At 40.5% G+C, this 21,155-nt stretch overlaps 1 protein-coding gene across 3 annotated transcripts in view; it reads right to left on the minus strand.

Moving 5' to 3' along the window:
• Positions 1–4,288: 4,288 nt before the first annotated feature.
• SCP2 (sterol carrier protein 2) overlaps positions 4,289–21,155 on the minus strand; it is a 107,080-nt gene continuing 90,213 nt past the window's right edge. For 2 of the 3 annotated variants that reach the window (XM_045897672.2, XM_045897675.2), the window contains exons 14-16: positions 19,144–19,273; positions 8,422–8,501; positions 4,289–5,315 (exon numbers count right to left, since the gene is read on the minus strand). In XM_045897672.2, the coding sequence (XP_045753628.1) occupies positions 5,220–5,315; positions 8,422–8,501; positions 19,144–19,273 (306 nt within the window). In that variant the 3' untranslated portion in view covers positions 4,289–5,219. The other variant, XM_045897674.3, reaches the window with a different exon arrangement.

A 21,155-nucleotide genomic window follows, 5' to 3' on the forward strand; every position in this document is an offset into this window, starting at 1 on the left:
GCTAGCATATTATCTGAACTCAAAAGATTGTCACGAAATGTTCCAAGGAACAAATTCCTTCCTGTTAAAAAATTTCTCAAATAGGGGCACCTGGGTGGCTCAGTCATTAGGCGTCTGCCTTCAGCTCGGTTCATGATCCTGGGGTCCTGGGATCGAGCCCCACATCGGGCTCCCTGCTCCGCAGGGAGCCTGCTTCTCCCTCTCCCACTCCCCCTGCTTGTGTTCCCTCTCTAGCTCTCTCTCTGTCAAATAAATAAAATCTTAAAAAAAAAAAAATTTTTCTCGAATAACATTAGGAACTTCTATTGAGTACCTACTGTGTGGCTTGACATTTTACAGCTATAATTGCTAACCCTCACAGCCAGCAAGGGAGAATTATTATTCCCTTTTTACACAGGGAGAAGGAAGCTCAGAGCCCTTACTTATTATTAGCTCAAGGTCCCAAAGCTGTTTAAGTGCCACAGCCTGGACCAAAACCCACATCTGATGGGCCCCAAGTTTCCTAAACCAGGCTGCTCTATAGTATTATTTTCTGAAACTGCTAAAGTTTCAGAAGATAAAGCTATTCATTATACGATTTAATTTCATATTTCTTTTTTCTAAGGTGACATATATGGGGAAAACAGAATGGGTTTATATTTATATGTGATTGAACCTTTCAAAGGGATTTTCCATTTAAAAAGAACTAATGGGGCTCCTGGGTGGCTGACTTCAACTCAGGTCATGATCCCAGGGTCCTGCTCAGCGGGGAGCCTGCTTCTCCCTCTGCCTCTGCCCCTCCCCCCTGCACGTTCTCTCTCTCTCTCTCTCTCTCTCAAATAAATAAAATCTTAAAAAAATAAAAATAAAAAACTTTAAAGATCAGTGTCTAAAACTCGAGAAACTTTACCTGATGCTTACTCTGGTAGACACTGTATTAAAACAAGACAGAGAGATGAATAACATAGAGTTTCTACCTTCAAGGTGTTCACAGTCCAATGAGACTATTAAAAAATTAAGTGTCCCCCTTTTGCAGAGGAAGAAACTAAAAACTGGTGAGGTCTGAGTGCCTTGCTCTGACTTAGCTTCCCAGAGGCAGACAGGACCTGATCCAAGGAGATTCTTCTGATCACACCTCAGTGACTCTTCCACACCCTGCTTCCACATTCACTTCCTAATCATATTCTCCATTATTGTTTCTCTATAAATTCAACAAGGACTGTAGAAATCAGAGTCCGAATTCATCTGGACAAGCACAGCAACAAGGCTGATGATTTCAATGCACACAGAACCCACTGGGCCACTTTGTTTTTAAACCTGTAATAAAACCACAAACTGACTTTTATTGCTCAGGCTGCTTCAATCTTAAATCGAGAGACTGTTCTAAGAAGCTGCAAATATTTTCAAAGAAAGAGCAGGGTAAGTCAGGCTAAAGGAGAACTCTTAATGTCCTCTTTCATCATTAGGGCAACAGAAGGTCATTGTAATAGAGACTGCATTTCTGTGACACGGTTCCTATACTCAGAAATGTCCCCTGTGAATTTTTTAAATTGTTATTCAACTTCTCTCATTCATTTACTTAACGACAGCAAGCCAAGACTTTGTGCTGGGGGGATCGAAATGGACACATGAGACGCAGTCTCTGTTCAGGGAAAACAGAAACAAATTACTACAAAGGAATGATTAACTCCACTTGTGGCAAACAGGGACAGCTTCCTGAAAGCTAAGGCAGGAAAAGGATGAAAAGGAATTTGCCAAGTGGATTGGGGTTGTGGCAGGGAGAGAATGGTGAGGGTGGGCACAGAGAACAGCAAGATGTTGTTGTTGCAAAATGCGTGGTATGCAAGATGACCTAACTTAGAACTAAAAGCATTAGCTAATGTGCTTGCTCTGTATTAATCACTTGGAAACTGAGCATATCACTACCAAATGGAGTTTTTCTGTTCTTATTCATCGCTCTTTATGAAATCAATTCCAATCTAGCTTTTATCTCTACTACTCCACTGAAGTTGATTTTGTAAGTGATCACCAATGACTTCCATGTTGCCAAATTTAATCCAATACACACTTTCAGACATCATCCTACTTGACCTTACAGAGCAAAGGACACAGCTGACCATTCCCACCTTTTGACTATATATACTCTCTTCTTGAGAAACATCTCTCAACCTCTCTAGCCCCTTTTCTTCATCCCCTTTGCCAGATCCTCCTCCTTTACCTGGTGGGACATGTGACTTTCTTTGGACGATGAAATGGGAGCAAAAGCGGTATGTATCACTTTGGGGTGGAAACTTTAAGAGCCAGATATACTACTTCACCTTCTCTTCCTCTGCCTTGACGATCGCAATGCTCCAGGTAATAGCTGCTCCATTAGCCTGGGTCCTAGACTTAGGATATAATGGCAAAGCGGATATGCAGCATGAGTGAGACATGAATGGATGTAAGGCTACATCTTCCAACAGATCCCAAGTGCCTTACCATAATGAACAAATTCCAATACAGTTAGTTCCTACATGCCTGCCTATGCAATCTCATCTTGGACCTGTCCTTCCAGCTCACTACATCCCATTCACATTGGCCCTCTTCCCCCGCTTTCATGCATTATTCTTTGCAAGGTTCGCTCCTCAACCTTTACACCTCAGCTTAAATATTACCCCCTCGGAGAAGTCTCCCTTGACCACTTTCTCGAAGAAGGCCTGTCACTGTGATTCTGCACCACAGCACCCTGACCATTTCCTTCGTGGATTTCCTTCAGTCTGTAATAATTATCCACCTCGTTGGTAAACTGTCTCTCCCTCTAGGTTGTAAGCACCATGAGGGGAAGAGCTCATCACTACCTGCAGTGCCTAGCGCTGCACCTTCAATATATTACCCTGTATTTGGTAGGCACTCAATAAATACTTGTTAAATGAGTGAACAAGTGAAAAAAGATTCCAAAAGTGGGACCTAAGAAAACAACACAATCACCTATCCCAGAGGCGAGAGGTAGCAGTTGTGGGAACAGTAATGGAACTCACATTTACTGAGTGACTATGATGTACCTAACACTAATAGGTGCTTTACTTATATGTTCTCTCTCTAGATTCTCAATAATCCTAGGAAGCCAATATTAGTATCCTCACTTTATAGATCAGGCAACTGAGACTCAACCTGCTCAAGCAGCAAAACCTGTAAAAGCAGCAGTTTTAGCCCAGACCTGTTAACCTTTCCTCCAAACCATGTTTCCTTCCCTAGAGATTAAACTGCTACTAACTATATTTCATCATTAAGTTTCTAGCATATGTATAAATTGCATATATACAAATACATTTCTACCCCGAGAATCAGTTTGTGTTTATCTTTTTTTTTTTTTCTTTAGGTTCATCCTAAAGCCTATTTCACGTATCTCTTATTATCTGGGACAAGTGTAGCAGAATGATAAAGCAAAACCAAATTACAGATAAATCAGACATTGTTTTGGAACTTTTTTCTTGAAATCTTTTTCTTTTCAGAGTAAGAATCTACTACAATTGAGAAGTAGGTCTGAATTTTGTTCTGAGTTCATTGAACTTGAGATTGGGGCACCTGGGTGGCTCAGTCAGTTAAGCGTCTGCCTTCGGCTCAGGTCATGGTCTCTGGGTCCCAGGATCGAGCCCTGCATCGGGCTCCCTGCTCAGTGGGGAGTCTGCTTCTCCCTCTCTCTCTGTCCCTCCGCTTGCGCTCTCTCTCTCTCTCAAATGAATAAATAAAATCTTAAAAAAATAAGAACTTGAGATCAATTTATATTGGTTTACTATACTGTCTTTCCCCCTCACCAGGTGCTTTTCTGCCAGTCACAGACCATGCAAAGTTGAATGGTCAAAGGGGAGCTGACCCATAGTCCTGATCTGATTAGCACAGGCTCCAAATATCTAACAAATGAACCTGGCTTTTTACCTCTGACCACCTTTTGGTGAAGTAACATGTTAACAGCAGAAAGGTGGGGTCTGTGTAACTCCTGGAACAGTGCTGCTGGGCTGAGTAGACTCACAGGATTCTCAGAGCTGAAGGGACCTTAGAGACCATCTACTTAATCCCCTCTTTTAACCGTTTGGTGAACAGGCCCAGCAGGCAGTTACGTGCCTCAAAGAAGCAAGACTCCTGGCTCCTAGTCGAGTGCTCTTTCCACTACAACACACTGCCTCCCCAACCAAGAGCTAGTGATTATATCAGAGTAACTGGTACATAACACCTAGATAACACAGACTGTAAATCCCCCAACGTTGCTCTTACTCTCCATCAGTGAGAAGACCCTGAACAAAGAGAACATACACAATACACACAAAGGAGATCAGGAAGAACTATTTTAATTTTCTATTAAACATTCTTCCAAAAGCATTATTTTATCCTGTATCTTACTGAGTTATAAGAAATAACATTAGCATTAGAAAAAACAGGAAGAAGATAAATCAAATGTGGATAATTAAACTAAACTTATATGGAAAAGGAAAATGAGAACAAAGGACTGACAGCTTTACAGATAGATACTTTGAAAACTGTGCATCTCAAAGCAAACTTTATTTGTTCAATTATTTTTAACAATAGCGTTTTAAGACCAATACACTGATTTTTTCAAGAAGGAAACTCATTTTAAAAATACTTTTATTTTAAAAATAGGCCTGCATTCAGCTGTAGATTTTTCCCCCCAAGCTCTGATCAGGTTTATTTTGATTTGGGGAAAAAAATACCATTGTGATGGCATGAAAAGCAAAATTTAAGTCTTTTTAAAAAACATCTCAGTACAGAATTTTAAAAACTATTAATGGAAAATAGAGTAAGGACATTAAGTCACAACAGTAATTACCACTGGCCAGTTCCTAGTATTCGGCTTCTTCCCTAGTTCTCCAGAGGAAAACTTAAGTTGAATCTTCAGCAGAATGATCTTTAAATATACTTTATAAGCAAAATGAGAGCTTTTGTTTACATAGTTTTTAGATTTTGCTGTTCCTAATTTTATTCTGAAACTCAAGTTTTACCCCAAACCATAATTACCATATGAACTTTGTAATGCACAGTTTTGTATGCAATTCAGCATGCAGTAGTACACCATTGGGCCCTGTCCACCCAGAGCTTAGGAAAAACAGGATCGGTCACACCCATTTAAAAACAAATCTCACACTATTTGCCAATGTGTAGTTTCCATCTAAGTTAGGACAATGAAATATATGGATATATATCTATATATCTCATCTTAATTTTCAAAGGTAGGCAAAGGGAGTTCTTCACAGCTTAGCTTTGCCCGGCTGAAGCTGAAGATTTTGTAACTTCATAGCCAGACCCATGTTGCCAGTGATTTTCAATTTGCCTTGAAAGAAGGCCTGGAAGAAGAAAGAAAATTTATTACTTGGTGTTTTTTGTTTTGTGATTGCTGATATTTCTAGATGATCCAGCCCTGAGATCATTTATTTATCCAGGTTTCTTAAACTTTCTTCAAAATATGAAAGTTGGCTTTCTGGAATAGATTTAGAACTAGATTGCTCAAAGGGAAGGCTTTGTAAAAAGCTCACTTTACAAAGAGCAGTCACACGACACATCTTTCCCAAATGTCTTCTCTTAGAAATTGAGTCTAGGGGTGCGTGGGTGGCTCAGTCGTTAGGCGTCTGCCTTCGGCTCGGGTCATGGTCCCAGGGTCCTGGGATCGAGCCCCACATCGGGCTCCCTGCTCCACGGGAAGCCTGCTTCTTCCTCTCCCACTCTCCCTGCTTGTGTTCCCTCTCTCACTGTGTCTCTCTCTGTCAAATAAATAAATAAAAAGTCTTAAAAAAAAAAAAAGAAATTGAGTCTACCTTTACCTGCCTTCGTCACCAATGGTACATTTTCCAAATAGTAGGTAAAGTGGGTTTGTACTAGATCGATTTTGTTTAAAAATACTACATGTGGATCAAGAATATGAACTGAGGGGCACCAGGCTCAGTCGGTGGAGCATGTGACTCTTGATCTCTAAATTCCAGCCCCACACTGGGTATAGAGATTACTTACAAATAAAATCTAAAAAAAAAAAAGAGCATGAACTGAAATTTTCAGTAGTCTGCTAGGGAAAAAAAAGCACATGCATAACTCCTGGGATTCAATACAATGTGGATGAAATGTCACCAATTTTGTTTCCTTTTTTGGTCTGCATGATAAAGGATTTATCCCTAGAGAGGGAGGACAGGCAGCCTGCTGAGACTGAGGTGCTGGTGTCAATCTTTGGCTCAAGAAGAAGAATCAAACCAACCCGAAGTGCAGAGCCACAATTTGTTCCATTTAACAACTGCCTGGGATTAGATCACTTGATGTTTGCTAAATTTATCATGTAACAAAATCCTGGGAAAACTTTAGAGAAATAATAGCAAATTTGGGAACACAGCATGATTTCCCTGCTATGATCTCAGTCTTTGACTCAACTGTTAAAATAAGAAAGAGCTAGATGAAAAAAGTTTCTGGTAGTCTTAGGTTTTTAAGCAAGTATATTAAGAAGTTAGGAGCTCTTCTACCTTATCCATGGGAATGCACAGAACTCCGCTTTTTCTACACCTTCTGGTAAGGGTGACTAATTCCTTTTTTTCTTTTCCCCCTCTTCTGTCTGGACAAACTAAATATTTCCTTTCTATATGGCACACAGCCTTCTGTCTGATGACTTAAAGGTCAGGTGTCTCAGAACACAATATATTTAACATATGTCCTTTAAAAATATGGACCAGCAGTACCTAAAAGAGAAACTCACCAACTTTCCTTTTTTTAAAAATTAAAAGAGAAAATGACTTTTTGTTTACTAATTATTATAGGGAAAACATGAGTCTTCACCCTTTAGGGAACGCAAACATAAGGATCAGTTTCACCTGGCCCCTAGGTGTTCTTCGTGTGTGTGCTTTACAGTGGAGAGCACACCGCTTTGTTTCACCTGTAGCCAAACACTGAAATTATAATTTCCAGTGCATTTAATGGTTTCCAGTCAAATCCTCTAAGCATAAGGGAAGACCATTAGCATATTAACAGAAATACCTGCCATTTTTATCTTTAGTTCCTTTGGGTGCTAACAGGTGTTCAAGAAAAATAAGCTGATCCTTTGCTCCCCCAAATGGGTGGTAAACAGATAAACTGAGAACGAGGGCAGCCGATGTGTGAAGTCTGATCACCCCGCCAAGGAAGTGCATGAACTGCACAGCGGAACGAGGAGCAGTGGGTGGGAAGGAGGAAGACAGCCAGCTCCTCTACTGGTGGCCTCCGTTTTGTCCAGATTCTTGGAGCAGGCTCTGTGGGTGGAGATGTCCATGCCAATGGTGTGTATTAAGCTGAAACATCACAGATGCAAGTCTCTCACTTGTCAGAGCATCAACTGAAATAGGCTTAGCTGCTTAGAGAAAGCATTTTAGAAAGGAATACTAGTGTGCATCAGATTTAGTTGTTTTAGTCTTCTGGATTACCAGGGGGCTGTAGGAATGAGACCTAAAACAGATCAGGCTGAGGCAACAGAAAAATAAGTTCATAATGCAAAGCAGCATCTAAGTTTCTTTTTGTTTTTTTCTCTGGCTAATGAAAGCTCAGTGTATCAAGTCTGTTCTAATGAGTAGAAGAAGACCCTCGATGATTTGGGGACCAGGAAAACCCATACAAGACATCAGTACACTTCAGACAAATACAATTTAATCCAGCAATTGTTTAGTGAAAACCTAAAAATGTCAGGCACCGTGCTAAATTCTGGAGACATGAGGGCAAATAAGATGTGGTTTGTTCCTTTGAGACACTCAGAATCCAATGGAAAGAAAATAGGTGCATAATGACTAATATAATGTGACAAGTGCTAAGCTTGTTTCCAGGAGATGGCCCAGAAGAGGGACTGGCTACAGTTCCCTGGCAACTTGTAAGGAGGTCTTTGGGGGTAACATCTGAGCTAATTTTGAAAGGAAAGGAGTTTGTCAGAGAAGGCAGTTCAGACAAAAAGAGCATGGGCAAAAACAGGAAATATAAAAAGTCATGCCTTTGTTCACATGGCTCCCTCCCCCTGGATGGCTCCTGCTTTCGATCTGTGCACTGCTAACTTCTGGTCATTCTTATGACTCAGCTTAAGTGTCGCTTCCTCTGTGTGACTTTCTGTGATGGCCAGGAAGACATGGCACCCCCCACCGCCGTCCACAACCAAGGCATGGTACCCTGGATATTCAGATACACTTACTCTTTTACAGATTTGTCCCATACCAAATTGTGAATGCCCTGTGCAGAACTCTTGCTTATTCATCTGGATATTTCCAGCACACAGGACAGTGCCTGGCACATAGCCTGTGCCACAAATGTTTGTCATTTGTTAAGCGAACATTTTAGGGAACACTGAGTTTTGTGGGTTTGACCACTTTGCACTTTATGGTATGAGGCTGAGGCAGGAGATGAAACGGAATGGACTAAAAGACCCACCTACTAGGAGGAAATATGCTCCATCATACTTACCGACTGAGGATTCATTTTACCAGTCATTAACGCCAGTAAGTCCGAGTCAGCCATTGTGATTGTGCAGTCAGCCTTCTTATCTAAAACAGAGATAGGTAGGAAAAGAAAGGAGAAAAAGGGAGTACTCAGTTTGTGTATACACTTTAGTCAAAAGCCACTGACTTTAACAAATCACCTCCAGTACTGGAGCAGTGTGGGGGAAAAGGGTACTTATGTACTCTTCTATGGCAGCCTGGTAAAATGTGGCATAAATTATAAGCAACCTTAATATTTAACAAGAGGGAATCGATTAAATTAATTATTGGGGCACCTGGCTGGAACTGTCAGTTAAGTGTCCGACTCTTGGTTTCGGCTCAGGTTGTGATGTTGTGATCTCACGGTCGTGAAATTAAGCCCTGTGTTGGGCTCCACACTCAGTGTGGAGTCTGCTTGAGAGTCTCTCTCCCTCTGCCCCTCCCGCTTGTGCTCTCTCTCTCTCTCTAAACAAATCTTTAAAAGAAATTATCATATTCATATAATGGGACACAATGCAATCATTAGATGATGTGGATCTACATTTATTGACCTGAATAAATGTTCATGTTCTACTGTATCATGCATGATACTGTTACACAAGCCAGTTACAAAACAAACTGTGAGCATGGTCCCATTTTTGCTTAAAAACAGATATTCAATTATATATGTATAGGAAAAAACATTTATAAACGTAGACACCACTATATTAATAGTAGTTACTGTGGCCCCCAGACTCTAAGGTGACCCCTGTGATGCCTGCCTCCTGTGTTCATGCCTTTGGATGTGCTCTTGAGTGTGGGCAGGACCTGTGACTTGCTTCTAGCCAAAGAATGTGGCAAAGGAGATGTCATGCTTATGGTTCCGCTGTGTTATATAAGACTCTGTCTTGCTAACAGACTCACTCTCTCTCCTGCTGGCCTGGAATAAGCTAGTAGCTATGCTGTGCAGTGCATATGCAAAGGGCCATGTGGTGGGGTGCTGGTCTTTAGGAGCTGAGGGCAGACTCTGGCCTATGGCCAGTAAAAAAAACAAAGTTATCATTCTCCATAGCTGCAAGGAAATGAATTCTGCCAGCAACCTAAGTAAACCTAGACACACACCCTTCCACAGTCAAGCCTCCAGATGAGAACCCAGCCCTAGCCAGTGCCTTTACTGCAGGCTGTAAAACCCTATGCAGAGAACCCAGCTAAGCTGTCTTCAGCCAACTTACCCATGGAAACTGTGAGGTAATAGATGTGTGTTGTTTTAAGCCACTAAGTTTGTGGTAATTTGATATATAGAAATAAAAAAAAAAAAGAGTACAGTTATCTATATCAGGGGTTATCAAAATTTTCCTGTAAAAGATCAGACACCAAGTATTTTGGCCTCTGCCCAAAGCTACTAGGTCTCTATCACAACTAGGCAACTCTGCCTCTGTAGTGCAAAAGCCGCCACTGATAATACGTAAACAAGTGAGCGTGGCTGTGTGCCAACAGAATTTTCAAAGCGGGTAGTAGACGAGGGGGATGGGGTGGCTGGGTGATGGACACGGGGGAGGGTGTGTGTTGTGGTGAGCACTGTGTATTGTGTAAGAGATGAATCACAGACCTGTACCCCTGAAACAATACATTATATGTTAATAATAATTTAAAAAATCACCAAAAAACAGGTAGTAGAAAGAGAAGGAGAGGATATTAGCAATTCATATGTCTGACAACAAACTTGTATCCAGAATATATAAAAAAATTCCTATCACTCAATTAGAAAAGGTTAGATAATCCAAAACAAACAGGCAAATAAGAGACACTGTACAAAAGATCTACAAATGGCCAGAAAAGCATATGAAACTGTGTTCAACTTCATTATTCACCAGGGAAATGCAAATTAAAGGCATGGATGAGATACTACTATATACCTACTAGAATGAATGGCCAAAAAGGGAAAAAAAGACAATACCCAGTGCTGATTAGGATGCAGAGCAATTGAAAGGTCAAACAATGCTGGAGGGACAGTAAAATGGTACAGCCACTTTAAAAATCAGTCTAGAAGTTTCTTAGAAAGCTAAACATACATATGCCATATGACTTAGCAATCCCATTTTTAGGTGTTTACCGAAAAGAAATGAAAACATATGTCCACACAAAAAACTCTATGTGAATATTCATAGTGGTTTTATTAAAATGGTCAAAAGCTGGGAAAAAACCAAATGTGCATCAACTGGTGAATGGATAAACTACTTAGCCACAAAAAAGAAACACCCCCCGCCCCAGCCTCACAACGCCTCCACCTTCCACAAGGACTCAGTTCAAATGCACTCTACAAAGCAGCTCATTCTATACATGAAGAGCAGTCAAAGCAAGATGACTTTTGTGGTTTTTTTATTTTAACGATTCTCTAATGCATAAAAAAATTTTTAATCAGAAGTAGTGGATTCCTAAAGGATTCCAAAGTTACATATAATTCTTCTGTTTTTGTTTTGTTCTGTTTTTTCCTTCATTTCAGCTTTGGGTGGGAGGGAGGGGCAGGTGACACCAAGGATATTTTTTTATTGTTGGAATCTTTTCCGATGACCAGCTGAAGATCTGTACTGAAATACAACTTGTATGCCTTTTTCATTTTTAAAGCCTGCTTCTTGAATTTAAGCACAGTGATAGTGTTCAAAGAACCAGCTCAGTCTGTAACATGTTTGAAAAGATATATCTGCATTTTGAGGTCCCTTTCAAATGCCATTTGCTAGACCTCTCAAGTGTTTTGTTTTGTTTTTAAGATTTTATTTATTTGTCAGAGAGAGAGAGCGCGCACAAGCAGGAGAAAAGGCAGACAAAGGGAGAAGCAGGCTCCCCACTGAGCAAGGACTATGCAGGACTCGATCCCAGGACCCTGGGATAATGACCTGAGCTGAAGGCAGACGCCCAACCGACTGAGCCACCCAGGCGTCCCTCTCTCAAGCTTTTTAATTGCTACATTCAAGTGCTTCACAAAGTCCAAGATGCTAGATGCTGTATGGCATGGAAAACTCAAGACTTTAGGCAAGGCTTATGGGCTTGCATTGGAGGAGGAAAGGGAACAGAATTTGTGTATTTCTTTGATTTAGAAATATGGCATCTGGGAGATGCCATTATTTTCTGTGTTTAACTGAATTTTTGTCTTTTGGTTGAAATATAAAATGTACTGTCCCAATATAAAACAGTAATTATTCGACCTTTGGAAAAAAATTTAAAAAGGAACAAACTACTGATGTTACATGCAACGACATGAATGAATCTTGGTGAAAAAAGCAGGCTCAAAAAACTATATTGGGCACCTGGCTGGCTCTGTCAGTAGAGCGTGCAACCCTTGATCTCGGGTTTTAAGTTCAAGTCCCACACTGGGTGTAGAGATTACTTAAAAATAAAAACTTAAAACAAAACAAAAACTACATACTGTATGATTCCATTTATATGACATTCTGGAAAAGGTAAAGCTAAAGGGACAGAAATCAGAGTAGTGGTTGCAGGGCGTGAGGATAGGAAAAGGGGATTGACTACAAAAGGACATGAGAACACTTTTTAGGGTGATGGAAAAATTTTATCTCGATTTTTGGTGATGGTTACACAAATATATGCATTTGCCTAAATTCACAGAATTATACATCTAAAAAGGGTAGACTTTATTAAATTATACCTCATTGAACCCAACTTAAAAAAAAAAAAACTAACAGTACCAAGTACTATCAAAAATGTGGAGCAGGGCGCCTGGGTGGCTCAGATGGTTAAGCGTCTGCCTTCAGCTCAGGTCATGATCCCAGGGTCCTGGGATCGAGTCCTGCATCGGGCTCCCTGCTCCTTGGGAGCCTGCTTCTCGCTCTGCCTCTCTCTCTCTCTGTCTCTCATGAATAAATAAATAAAATCTTTAAAAAAAAAAAAAAGTGGAGCAAATGAAATGTAATGTGCAAGATAATGTAAAATAGTATATCCACGTCAAAAACTGTTTGGCTATACTGTACCTTATGACCTAATATTTCTGCTGGTTATATGCTAAATAGAAATGAGCACACACATCCACTATAAGACCCATATGAGAATGTTCATAACAGCTTTATTCACAGGCCCCAAAATGGAAACACTGAAAAGATATATCAACCATGGAATTAGTAAATTCTGGAGCATTCACATAGCAAAAACAAACTACTGCTACATACAACAATATTAAAGAATCTTATGATGCTGAGCAAAAAAACCCCCAAACCTAAAAGAGTAAATATTGTATGAGTCCATGTAAATGAATTTCCAAAATAAATGAAATCAATCTATGGTGACAGAATTTGGAAGAGCGGTTTCTTGTGAAGAGAAGAGTGATAGCAGGGGGCATGAGAGAGGCTTCTAGCATGCTGGCAACATTTTGCAGCTTGATCTGGGAGATACATTCATCTGTAAACATTTATCAAACTGTACACTTCAAATTTATGCCTTTTATTATAAGCTAGACTTATATGTCTATAATAAATGTCATATTATAATATATAATATAAAAAAATATATAATTATATATAATATAATAAATGTCAACCCCTAACATAGATGGTGGGATTATAGGAGAGTAATTTTTCCATTTTGTTTATCTTTTCTAATGTTCTTTACACTTAAGTAAATATTACTTACACTACAAAATTTTTGAAGTATTAATTTTTTAAAGTTTATTTATTTAATTATTTATTTATTTTGAGAGAGAGAGTGCAAGCACGTGGGGCAAGGGGAGGAGCAGAGGGAGAGGGACAGTGAGCATCTTAAGCAGGCTCCACGCCCAGCAAGGAGCCCATCTCGGGGCTCACTCTCAGGACCCTAAGACCATGACCTGAGCCGAAATCAAGAGTCGGACACTTAACAGACTGAGCCACCCAGGTGTCCCTAAAAATATTAATTTTAATATCAAAGTATAACAAATAAAAAGACTGTACAACAAAGACTCTAATATCTCACTGCTACACCAGCCATGTCTACCTTGGACAGATAAGTTTCAAGTGCAAAAGGAAAAATTCACCAAGAAAAAAATCTGTCAGCAATCAGTGTCTTAGACAATTAATATAACCACAGTCCTCTAATAGTTGGCTCCTCCTCAAATTAAATTTGGCCTCTCCCTGAAACCAAGTAGCTTTCTAGCTTACTATTGTTTTATTTTTCTTTATTGCACTTATGTGAAACTACCTAACTTATCTGTATATGTGTTTTCTGTATTTGTCCACTAGAATAAACAATTCACAGGGACAGGGCCCTTGTCAGTTTTGTTTACTACTATATGCCCGGGTCCTTGAAGAGTGCCTGACACATAAAGGGCAATCAATAAATACTTGCTGAATAAGCAGATTATGTAAAGTTCAAAAGATTATCAAGTCATGGCCTAACAGTTAATCAGATAACCCGTGCCTTAATAAGAAATTTGGGGTTGCTATGGTCTGAATGTTTGTGTCCCCCACAAAACGCCCTATGTGATGGTATTAGTAGGTGGGGAGGTCAGGACCGTGGACCCTAATGAATGGGATTAGTGCCCTTATAAAAGAGTCTCCAAAAAGACTCCTAGCCCCTTCCACCATGTGAGTCCACAGCAAGAAGGCACTGGCTATATGTACACCAGCAAGAGGGCCCTCACCAAAAGTGACCCGGCTGGCACCTTGATCTCGGACTTCCAGGTTCCAGAACTGTGAGAAATAACTTTCTGTTGTTTATAAACTATTCAGTCTGTGGTATTTTGTTACAGCAGCCCAAAGGGACTAAGATAGCAGTAAGTTATTAAAGCACAGCATGCCCATATTATTAAATAGTTAAAACAAGATTGAAAGCTAAAAGTTTTTATTGTATGTCTTAGAACTCAGGGATAGACCCTAAAAAGATTGAGATTCAATGGCTATTCCATCTTTGCTTCTAACAAAATTTTCTTATTATTGGAGGGAAAAAAAAATGTGTGAAGCTTTGAAAATGAAGGGATTTATAGTCTAAAAAATTCAGTTCCCATGTAGATTTACGTTATCAAAGAGCAGGGAGAAAAAAAGCTAGTAAATTGAGATCTCTGGACTTGATTTATAGTTGGACTTGATCCTAATATGAAAAGTGAGTTTAGGTGCGCCTGGGTGGCTCAGTCAGTTAAGTGTTCAACTCTTGATTTCGGCTCAGGTCATGACTTCAGGATTGTTAAGATCAAGCCTCATGTCCTCAAGCCTCACGTCCATGCCCAGCACAGAGCCTGCTTAGGATTCTCTCTCTCTCCCTCTCCCTCTGCTTTCCCCCAACCTTAAAAAAAAAAAAAAAGTGAGTTTAGGAAGTGAAGTCTGCTGCTGCTGTAATTATCAGCATGTATTGCTCTCATGCTGAGCACTTCACATCCCATGGACTCATCTGATCTTTATAACAACCCTATGAGGATTAGAGATCAAACAACTTGCTCACAATCACACAGCTAATGAGGTTGAGCTAGATCTGAAAGCAGATTCTTGCTGCTAAAGCCCATTATTCCCAAGCTCTACGGCTTCCGATTGTTATAGGAAGGATACAAACATTGAACAGCTCAGTTTGTTGTTGTGTTAAGTAGGCTCCATGCCCAAAGTGGGGCTTGAACTCACAACCCTGAGATCAAGACCTGAGCTGAAATCAAGAGTGGGATGCTTAACCAACTGAGCCACAGGTGCCCCGACAACTCAGTTTTAATTGGGCCTTTACCAGTTCATCAGTATCTGATGAATCTAGATGCTTTCTCAGTTCCCCAAGCCCTTTTGCAGAGTCTCAGACAAGTCTCTCATGTTCACGCAAAATTAATGTTTACTATGTGTACTGGGGAGGAAGCAATGATTTACTGTGCTCTTACTATGCTGAAGTGCTTTACATACCTCATTTAATCCCCACAACAGCTCCATGGATAGAAATTATTCTCACCATTTTTTAGATGAGACAATTGGACTCAGGGAAGGTATACACCTAGTAAGTGACAGGGCTGTGGTCTGAGCCCAGTTTGGGTGTCTCCAAAGGCTATGCTCTTTCTATTGTACCTTAGGGATACGAGCCGCTGAGGCCTTCTATAGCACGTTGCCCACAAAGGGGCAGGGTTGAGAACTCAAGTTGATGCTAAGAAGGCAGAATAAAAGGAATGAAAGATAACGTGTCATGTTAATCAGTTGGCTTCCTAGAGATATGCTATATGAGTTGTTTTAAAGGAGAGGAGGGAGTGGCAGAATTCATAGACAAAGACACCTAGGCAGGAGGAAAAGATTATGGAAAATGCAGAAAATCTGAAAGTCCTTAATATAACCATCTGTATAATCATTACCAAATTCTTACAATATAAGCAAATGAAATACTTTTTAGGAAATCTTACTTCGTCAACAGTAAGTAAACCTCTCAACACTGTGTATATGCCAAAAGAACTAGCAATTCTCTTTAAGATGCTAGTTCAAACTAGGACAGGTTATTAATGCTTTAACATAGCTGATCTCTAACAAGTGGGCATTTGTTGGCTGATGTAAAAGGATCTGGCAATTTCCAGTGGTGGCTTTTACTGGGTAAGTCCACATTTCAACGCCACTCCTAGCTGCCAACAAGTGTCAGTTTCAGCAGAAATCACCTTGCTTCAGGGTAAATTCCCTTCAGGTCTAGGATGGCGCACCTAGTATGGGGAGAGCTCACGGCCAGAATACATACACAGGGAGTAAGGTTTTTTGAAATTATTTAATAGCTTTCCATAAGCATATTATCTTCCATGACAAACAAACAATAATAACAAAAAACAGGAGAAATTTTTTTTTTACTATCATCTTATCATCTGCCTGCGCATATCAGAATATAATTCTAAATAACTATTTTCCAAAAGTTCTTATTTTTAAAAGCTTAACTCTAGATGAAGCATTCAGTTTTTTTTCCTACACCACATCAGAGTGGCAGCTCATAAAAATGCAAATTCATAGTTATTTTTCTGCCTACTGATTTTGAGGGGAAAAAAGTGACTATACGTAATTCGGGAACTTTCCACCACATTACCATGCTGCCCACACAAGATGCCCTTACTACTGCCTCTTCCTTCATGAATCTCTAGTTGATTCCTTGTTCAACAACGCCACTCTTAACATTTTCTCCTGTCTCCAAGCTCTAAACTCTATTCCAAAAGCTCTGCCAACCTCCTTTCTACCTCAAAATGCCCCTGAATATTTATCTACCCTCTCAGAGAAAGAAATATCGTCCCTCCTTCCCGCCGTGCTCCTGACATCATCCACTCCTCCAGGACCTCCCTCAATAATGTATCGGTAACAAAACTCTCCCATCTTTGATAGACTTCCTTCTCCTACATAGCTTCCAGGTCCCATCAACTTCACCCCAAATACACTGGTAACTACGATGTAACATCTTTTTCTCACTGCCAACACTCAGGCTATCCTTTTTGCTCACTTAGACAGTGGCAACATCCATCCTCCCAACTGCTCTCTCTGTGCCTGATTTCTCCCTTTCCAATTCATCAGATCTAATGCACCAGCTTCATCCTCTTAAAACACAGTCCTGACTTTCACTTTTCTACCTACAAAGCTTTAACTGGATTGATTATATATCAAATCACTTTCAAAGTTCATAGCATGGTATTTTAAGCTTTCCAAAAAGGTGGTCCCCACACATCATATTTTTTAATTGCACCAGGCTCTCTCCAACAAGAGAAACGAAACATAAAATACAACATACAAAATGTAACCTGCTGAATACTTACTAAGCATCACTCATTTATTTTGCTGTTCATTTTTAAATTATTTCTTTTACTGAAGGCCTACCATGTATCAGGTACTATTGTAGGCAATGGGGATGCAGCAGTGAACCTAACAGGCAAAAAGCTCTGTCTTCATGCAGTTTACAATTCAAGTGAGGGAGACAGATAATAAGGAAATAAGTAAAATATTATAGAGTATATCAGATGGCAATAAGTGCTATAAAGAAAAATAAGGCAGCAAAGGACAATAGGGAATGGTTAACAGGGCTGTGATTTAAAAGCATTAAGGCTGGGGCGCCTGGGTGGCTCGATCAGTTAAGCGTCTGCCTTCAGTTCAGGTCATGATCCCAGGGTCCTGGGATCGAGTCCCACATTGGGCTCCCTGCTCAGCGGGAAGCCTGCTTCTCCCTCTCCCTCTCCCTCTGCTGCTCCCCCTGCTTGTGCGCTCCCTGTCGAATAAATAAATAAAATATTTTTAAATAAATAAATAAAATAAAAGCATTATGGTTAAGGAACGGCTCACTGAGAAGGTGACATCTGGGCAAAGATTCAAAGGAAATGAGGGAAAAAGCCATGAGGATATTAAGGGAAGACAATTCCAGGCAGAGGGAATATAGTAGAAAGCCCCTAAATTGGGAACACCCTATGTTTCAGCAACGGCAAGGAGGACAGTGTGACTAAAGCAAAGTAAGGGCAAGTATAGTAAAACAGAGAAAAGTGGGGCCAGATCATGTAATGCCAGTATAAGAACTCTGGCTTTTACTGAGTGAGCTAAAAGCGTTTGGATGGCTTTGAGCAGAGAAGAGTCACAATCTGACTTAAGTTTCAAAACAATCACTCCCAAATAAATAAATAAATAAAATGATCACTCCAGCTGGTGCGTGGAGAAGAACCTGCAGGGGGCAAGGTTAGAAACAGGGAGACCAGGCAAAAAAATGATGGAGGCTTAGACCAAGGTGGTAGTAGAAAACAGAATTTGCTGACAGATTAGACTATGTAGTATGAGAAAAAAATGAGCCAATGAGGACCTCAAGGATTTTAGACCAAGGATCTGGTAGGACAGAGAACCAAATCCTGGAGATGGGGAAGATGATGGGAGGAATACATCATTAAAGGGGAGTAGGAGCAAATCGGGAGTTTATACATGTTAGCTTTGGGATACCTATCAAGTATCCAAGTAAACTTGTCAATTAAGCAGTTGGATATACACCTTGTAGTTCACTGGCTGGGTCCATGGTGAAGATATGTAGGAGTCATCAGTGTAGGTATGGCTTTAAAAGCATGAGACTAGAGGGGATCCCTAGGGAGTGAATGGAGATACAACCGAGGCTTGGAGCATGCCAACATTAAGAAATTTGGAGATGAGAAAATAGGAAGAGAGGCCAGGAAGAACATCCAGTGGGTAAGAGGAAAGTCTAGAAGTATAATATCATGAAGGCTGAGAATGAACCACTGAATTTAGCAACATGGTGGTCACTGGTGACCTTGACAATAATAGTTTTGGAACAGTGATGCGGATAAAAGCTGACTGGAGTGGGTTCAAGAAAGACTGGGATGAGAGGAAGTGGAGACAGTGAGTATAGACAGGACTTTCAAGGCAGTATAACCATATGCTGGAGCATGTGCTTTACAGGATACTTAAGAGAGAGAATTCTCTTAATCCTTGCATCAACCCTATGAAATAGGTACCATTTATTATTCCCATCTACAGATCAGAAAACTGAGGCTCAGAGAAGTTCAATAATTTGTTCAAAGCCAGAATCTGAATGGCAAGGCCAGGACCCCAACCCAAGTTTGTCTAATTCTAAAACCTAAAATTGGCAACTCTGTGATGGAGCCTCCCAATCTTTGGGAGGAGGCAGCTGTGACCTATTCCTATTCCCAAGGATTTACTTGTTCTTTTAACAGGGTCCTATACCTCTGAAGCCAGACCTCTTGGAAAACACCAAAGCAGATCCACATTTCCCCTTGTGTATTTGTCAGTGTTCCTGTAAACGAAGTCATCACTGTACTGACCTGAGTTAAGAAGCACTGATCCTTTGCCGTTCTTCACATCCACCACCCAGGTGGCTTCTTTACCCTCAGGGCCGTCCTTCACCTTGAAGGCAAAAATACCACCGATTTTCTTCACAAACTGTTCCCCTTCCTGGAAGGAAAAACAAAACAAAACAACAAAACGCTGGGAGTTGTATTACATTTGTTTCTCTGGCTTTTTCTCTAAATTGAATGTTTAAATAGATACATGATGTGAGCAGCTGGGCCAGCCGTAGTCCCCAGGCTCCCTCAGGATCTTTTACCCAGAAAAATCTGAAAGGCAACAGGCAACAACTCCCTCATCTGCCAAATCTCTTGTTAAAAATGGCTTTCCGGATACAACTGGTGGAAGAAAAGGGAGAATAGGGGTTGCACAGCAGTACGTTCTACTGAAGTAGCTTTCCTTTATCTCAATAATTTCTGAAAGATTCACTCTGGCCTATCTAAATGTAGGAACCCCCCATTCCCTCTTTTTTTGCAGGTAAATTTCTTTACATGTGTTTCTGGTTTCCCACAATCAGAACTTAAAGATAAGGGTTCTGAGAACAAGTCTTTGATTCTGGGGGGGGGGGGGAGGGTGAAGGGAGGCGACAACGTATTTTCTGGATTAGTATAAAGAATTATACAAGTAATATACCAACCACCAATCGCTTTCGAATCTTGAAGGAATGAAACTGAAAAAATAACCTCAGATCCCTATCTCTGTAGGTTGGTTTCCTTCCTCCTTCCCTCTTCCCTTCATTCCTACTTCTTTCATCGTTCCTTATGGAAATACTTGTTGATCACAACAATGACTGGGACCAGACATTGTTCTAGGCACTGAGAATATAGAACTAGGAGTTAGAAGGGTAAATGACCACTATGATCACTAAGACAGCACAGGGGACTAAGCTAAGGCCGCTGGCAGGGTGAAAAATGAAAGGGTGACAACAAGCTCACATACCTTTCTTAAAAAAAAACCAGAAACATGGTAATTCTACTGCAATTACTTTTCTTTAAAGAAACACATTTTTGGGGTGCCTGGGTGGCTCAGTCAGTTAAGCGTCCGAATCTTGATTTCGGCTCAGGTCATGATCTCAGGAGATGGAGCCCCATGTCAGGCTCCGCGCTGGGCGTGGAACCTGCTTAAGATTCTCTCTCTCCCTCTCCCGCTCCCTCTGCCTCTGCCCCTCCCCTTGTGCCCTTTCTCTGAAATAAATAAATAAATCTTTAAAAAAAAAAAGAAAAAGAAACACATTTTCTGTGGAAAAAACTGAAAAAAATTTTTTTTTTAAAGATTTTATTTATTTATTTGACAGAGCGAGAGAGCACAAGCAGGGGGAACAGCAGAGGGAGAGGGAGAAGCAGGCTCCCTGCCGAGCAGGGAGCCCGATGCGGGGCTCGATCCCAGGACCCTGGGACCACGACCCGAGCCAAAGGCAGAAGCTTAACCATTTGAGCCACCCAGGCACCCCCCAAAATTGAAAATGTTGATAAGCAAAAAGAAAATATAAATCATTCATAGTTTTACTACTCAGAAAAAATAATTTTGATGTAAATCCCCTTCATCTTTTTTCTCTCCATATGTTTTCATAAATGGGATCACATTTTTTTTTAAAGATTTTATTTATTTATTTGAGACAGAGAGAATGAGAGAGAGAGAGAGAGCACATGAGAGGGGGGAGGGTCAGAGGGAGAAGCAGGCTCCCTGCCGAGCAGAGAGCCCGATGCGGAACTCGATCCAGGGACTCCAGGATCATGACCTGAGCCGAAGGCAGTCGCTTAACCAACTGAGCCATCCAGGCGCCCAGGGATCACATTTTATATATATTGTTTTGTAATCCACTTTCCTGTTTCATATCATTATCCTCATTTCTGTGTCATTAAATATTCTTCAACATAATTTTAAATGACCACATACAGTCTTTATTTGTGTAAATGTACTATACTTCATCTAACCAATATTCTTGCTTGATATTTAGATTAATTCTTATTTCTGGCACTTGTTAACAATG

The sequence above is a fragment of the Mirounga angustirostris genome, unplaced genomic scaffold, assembly GCF_029215605.1.
Source record: "Mirounga angustirostris isolate CCGP_5_RB_7025 unplaced genomic scaffold, mMirAng1.0.hap1 SCAF_4, whole genome shotgun sequence".
NCBI classification, from domain to species: Eukaryota; Metazoa; Chordata; class Mammalia; order Carnivora; family Phocidae; genus Mirounga; species Mirounga angustirostris.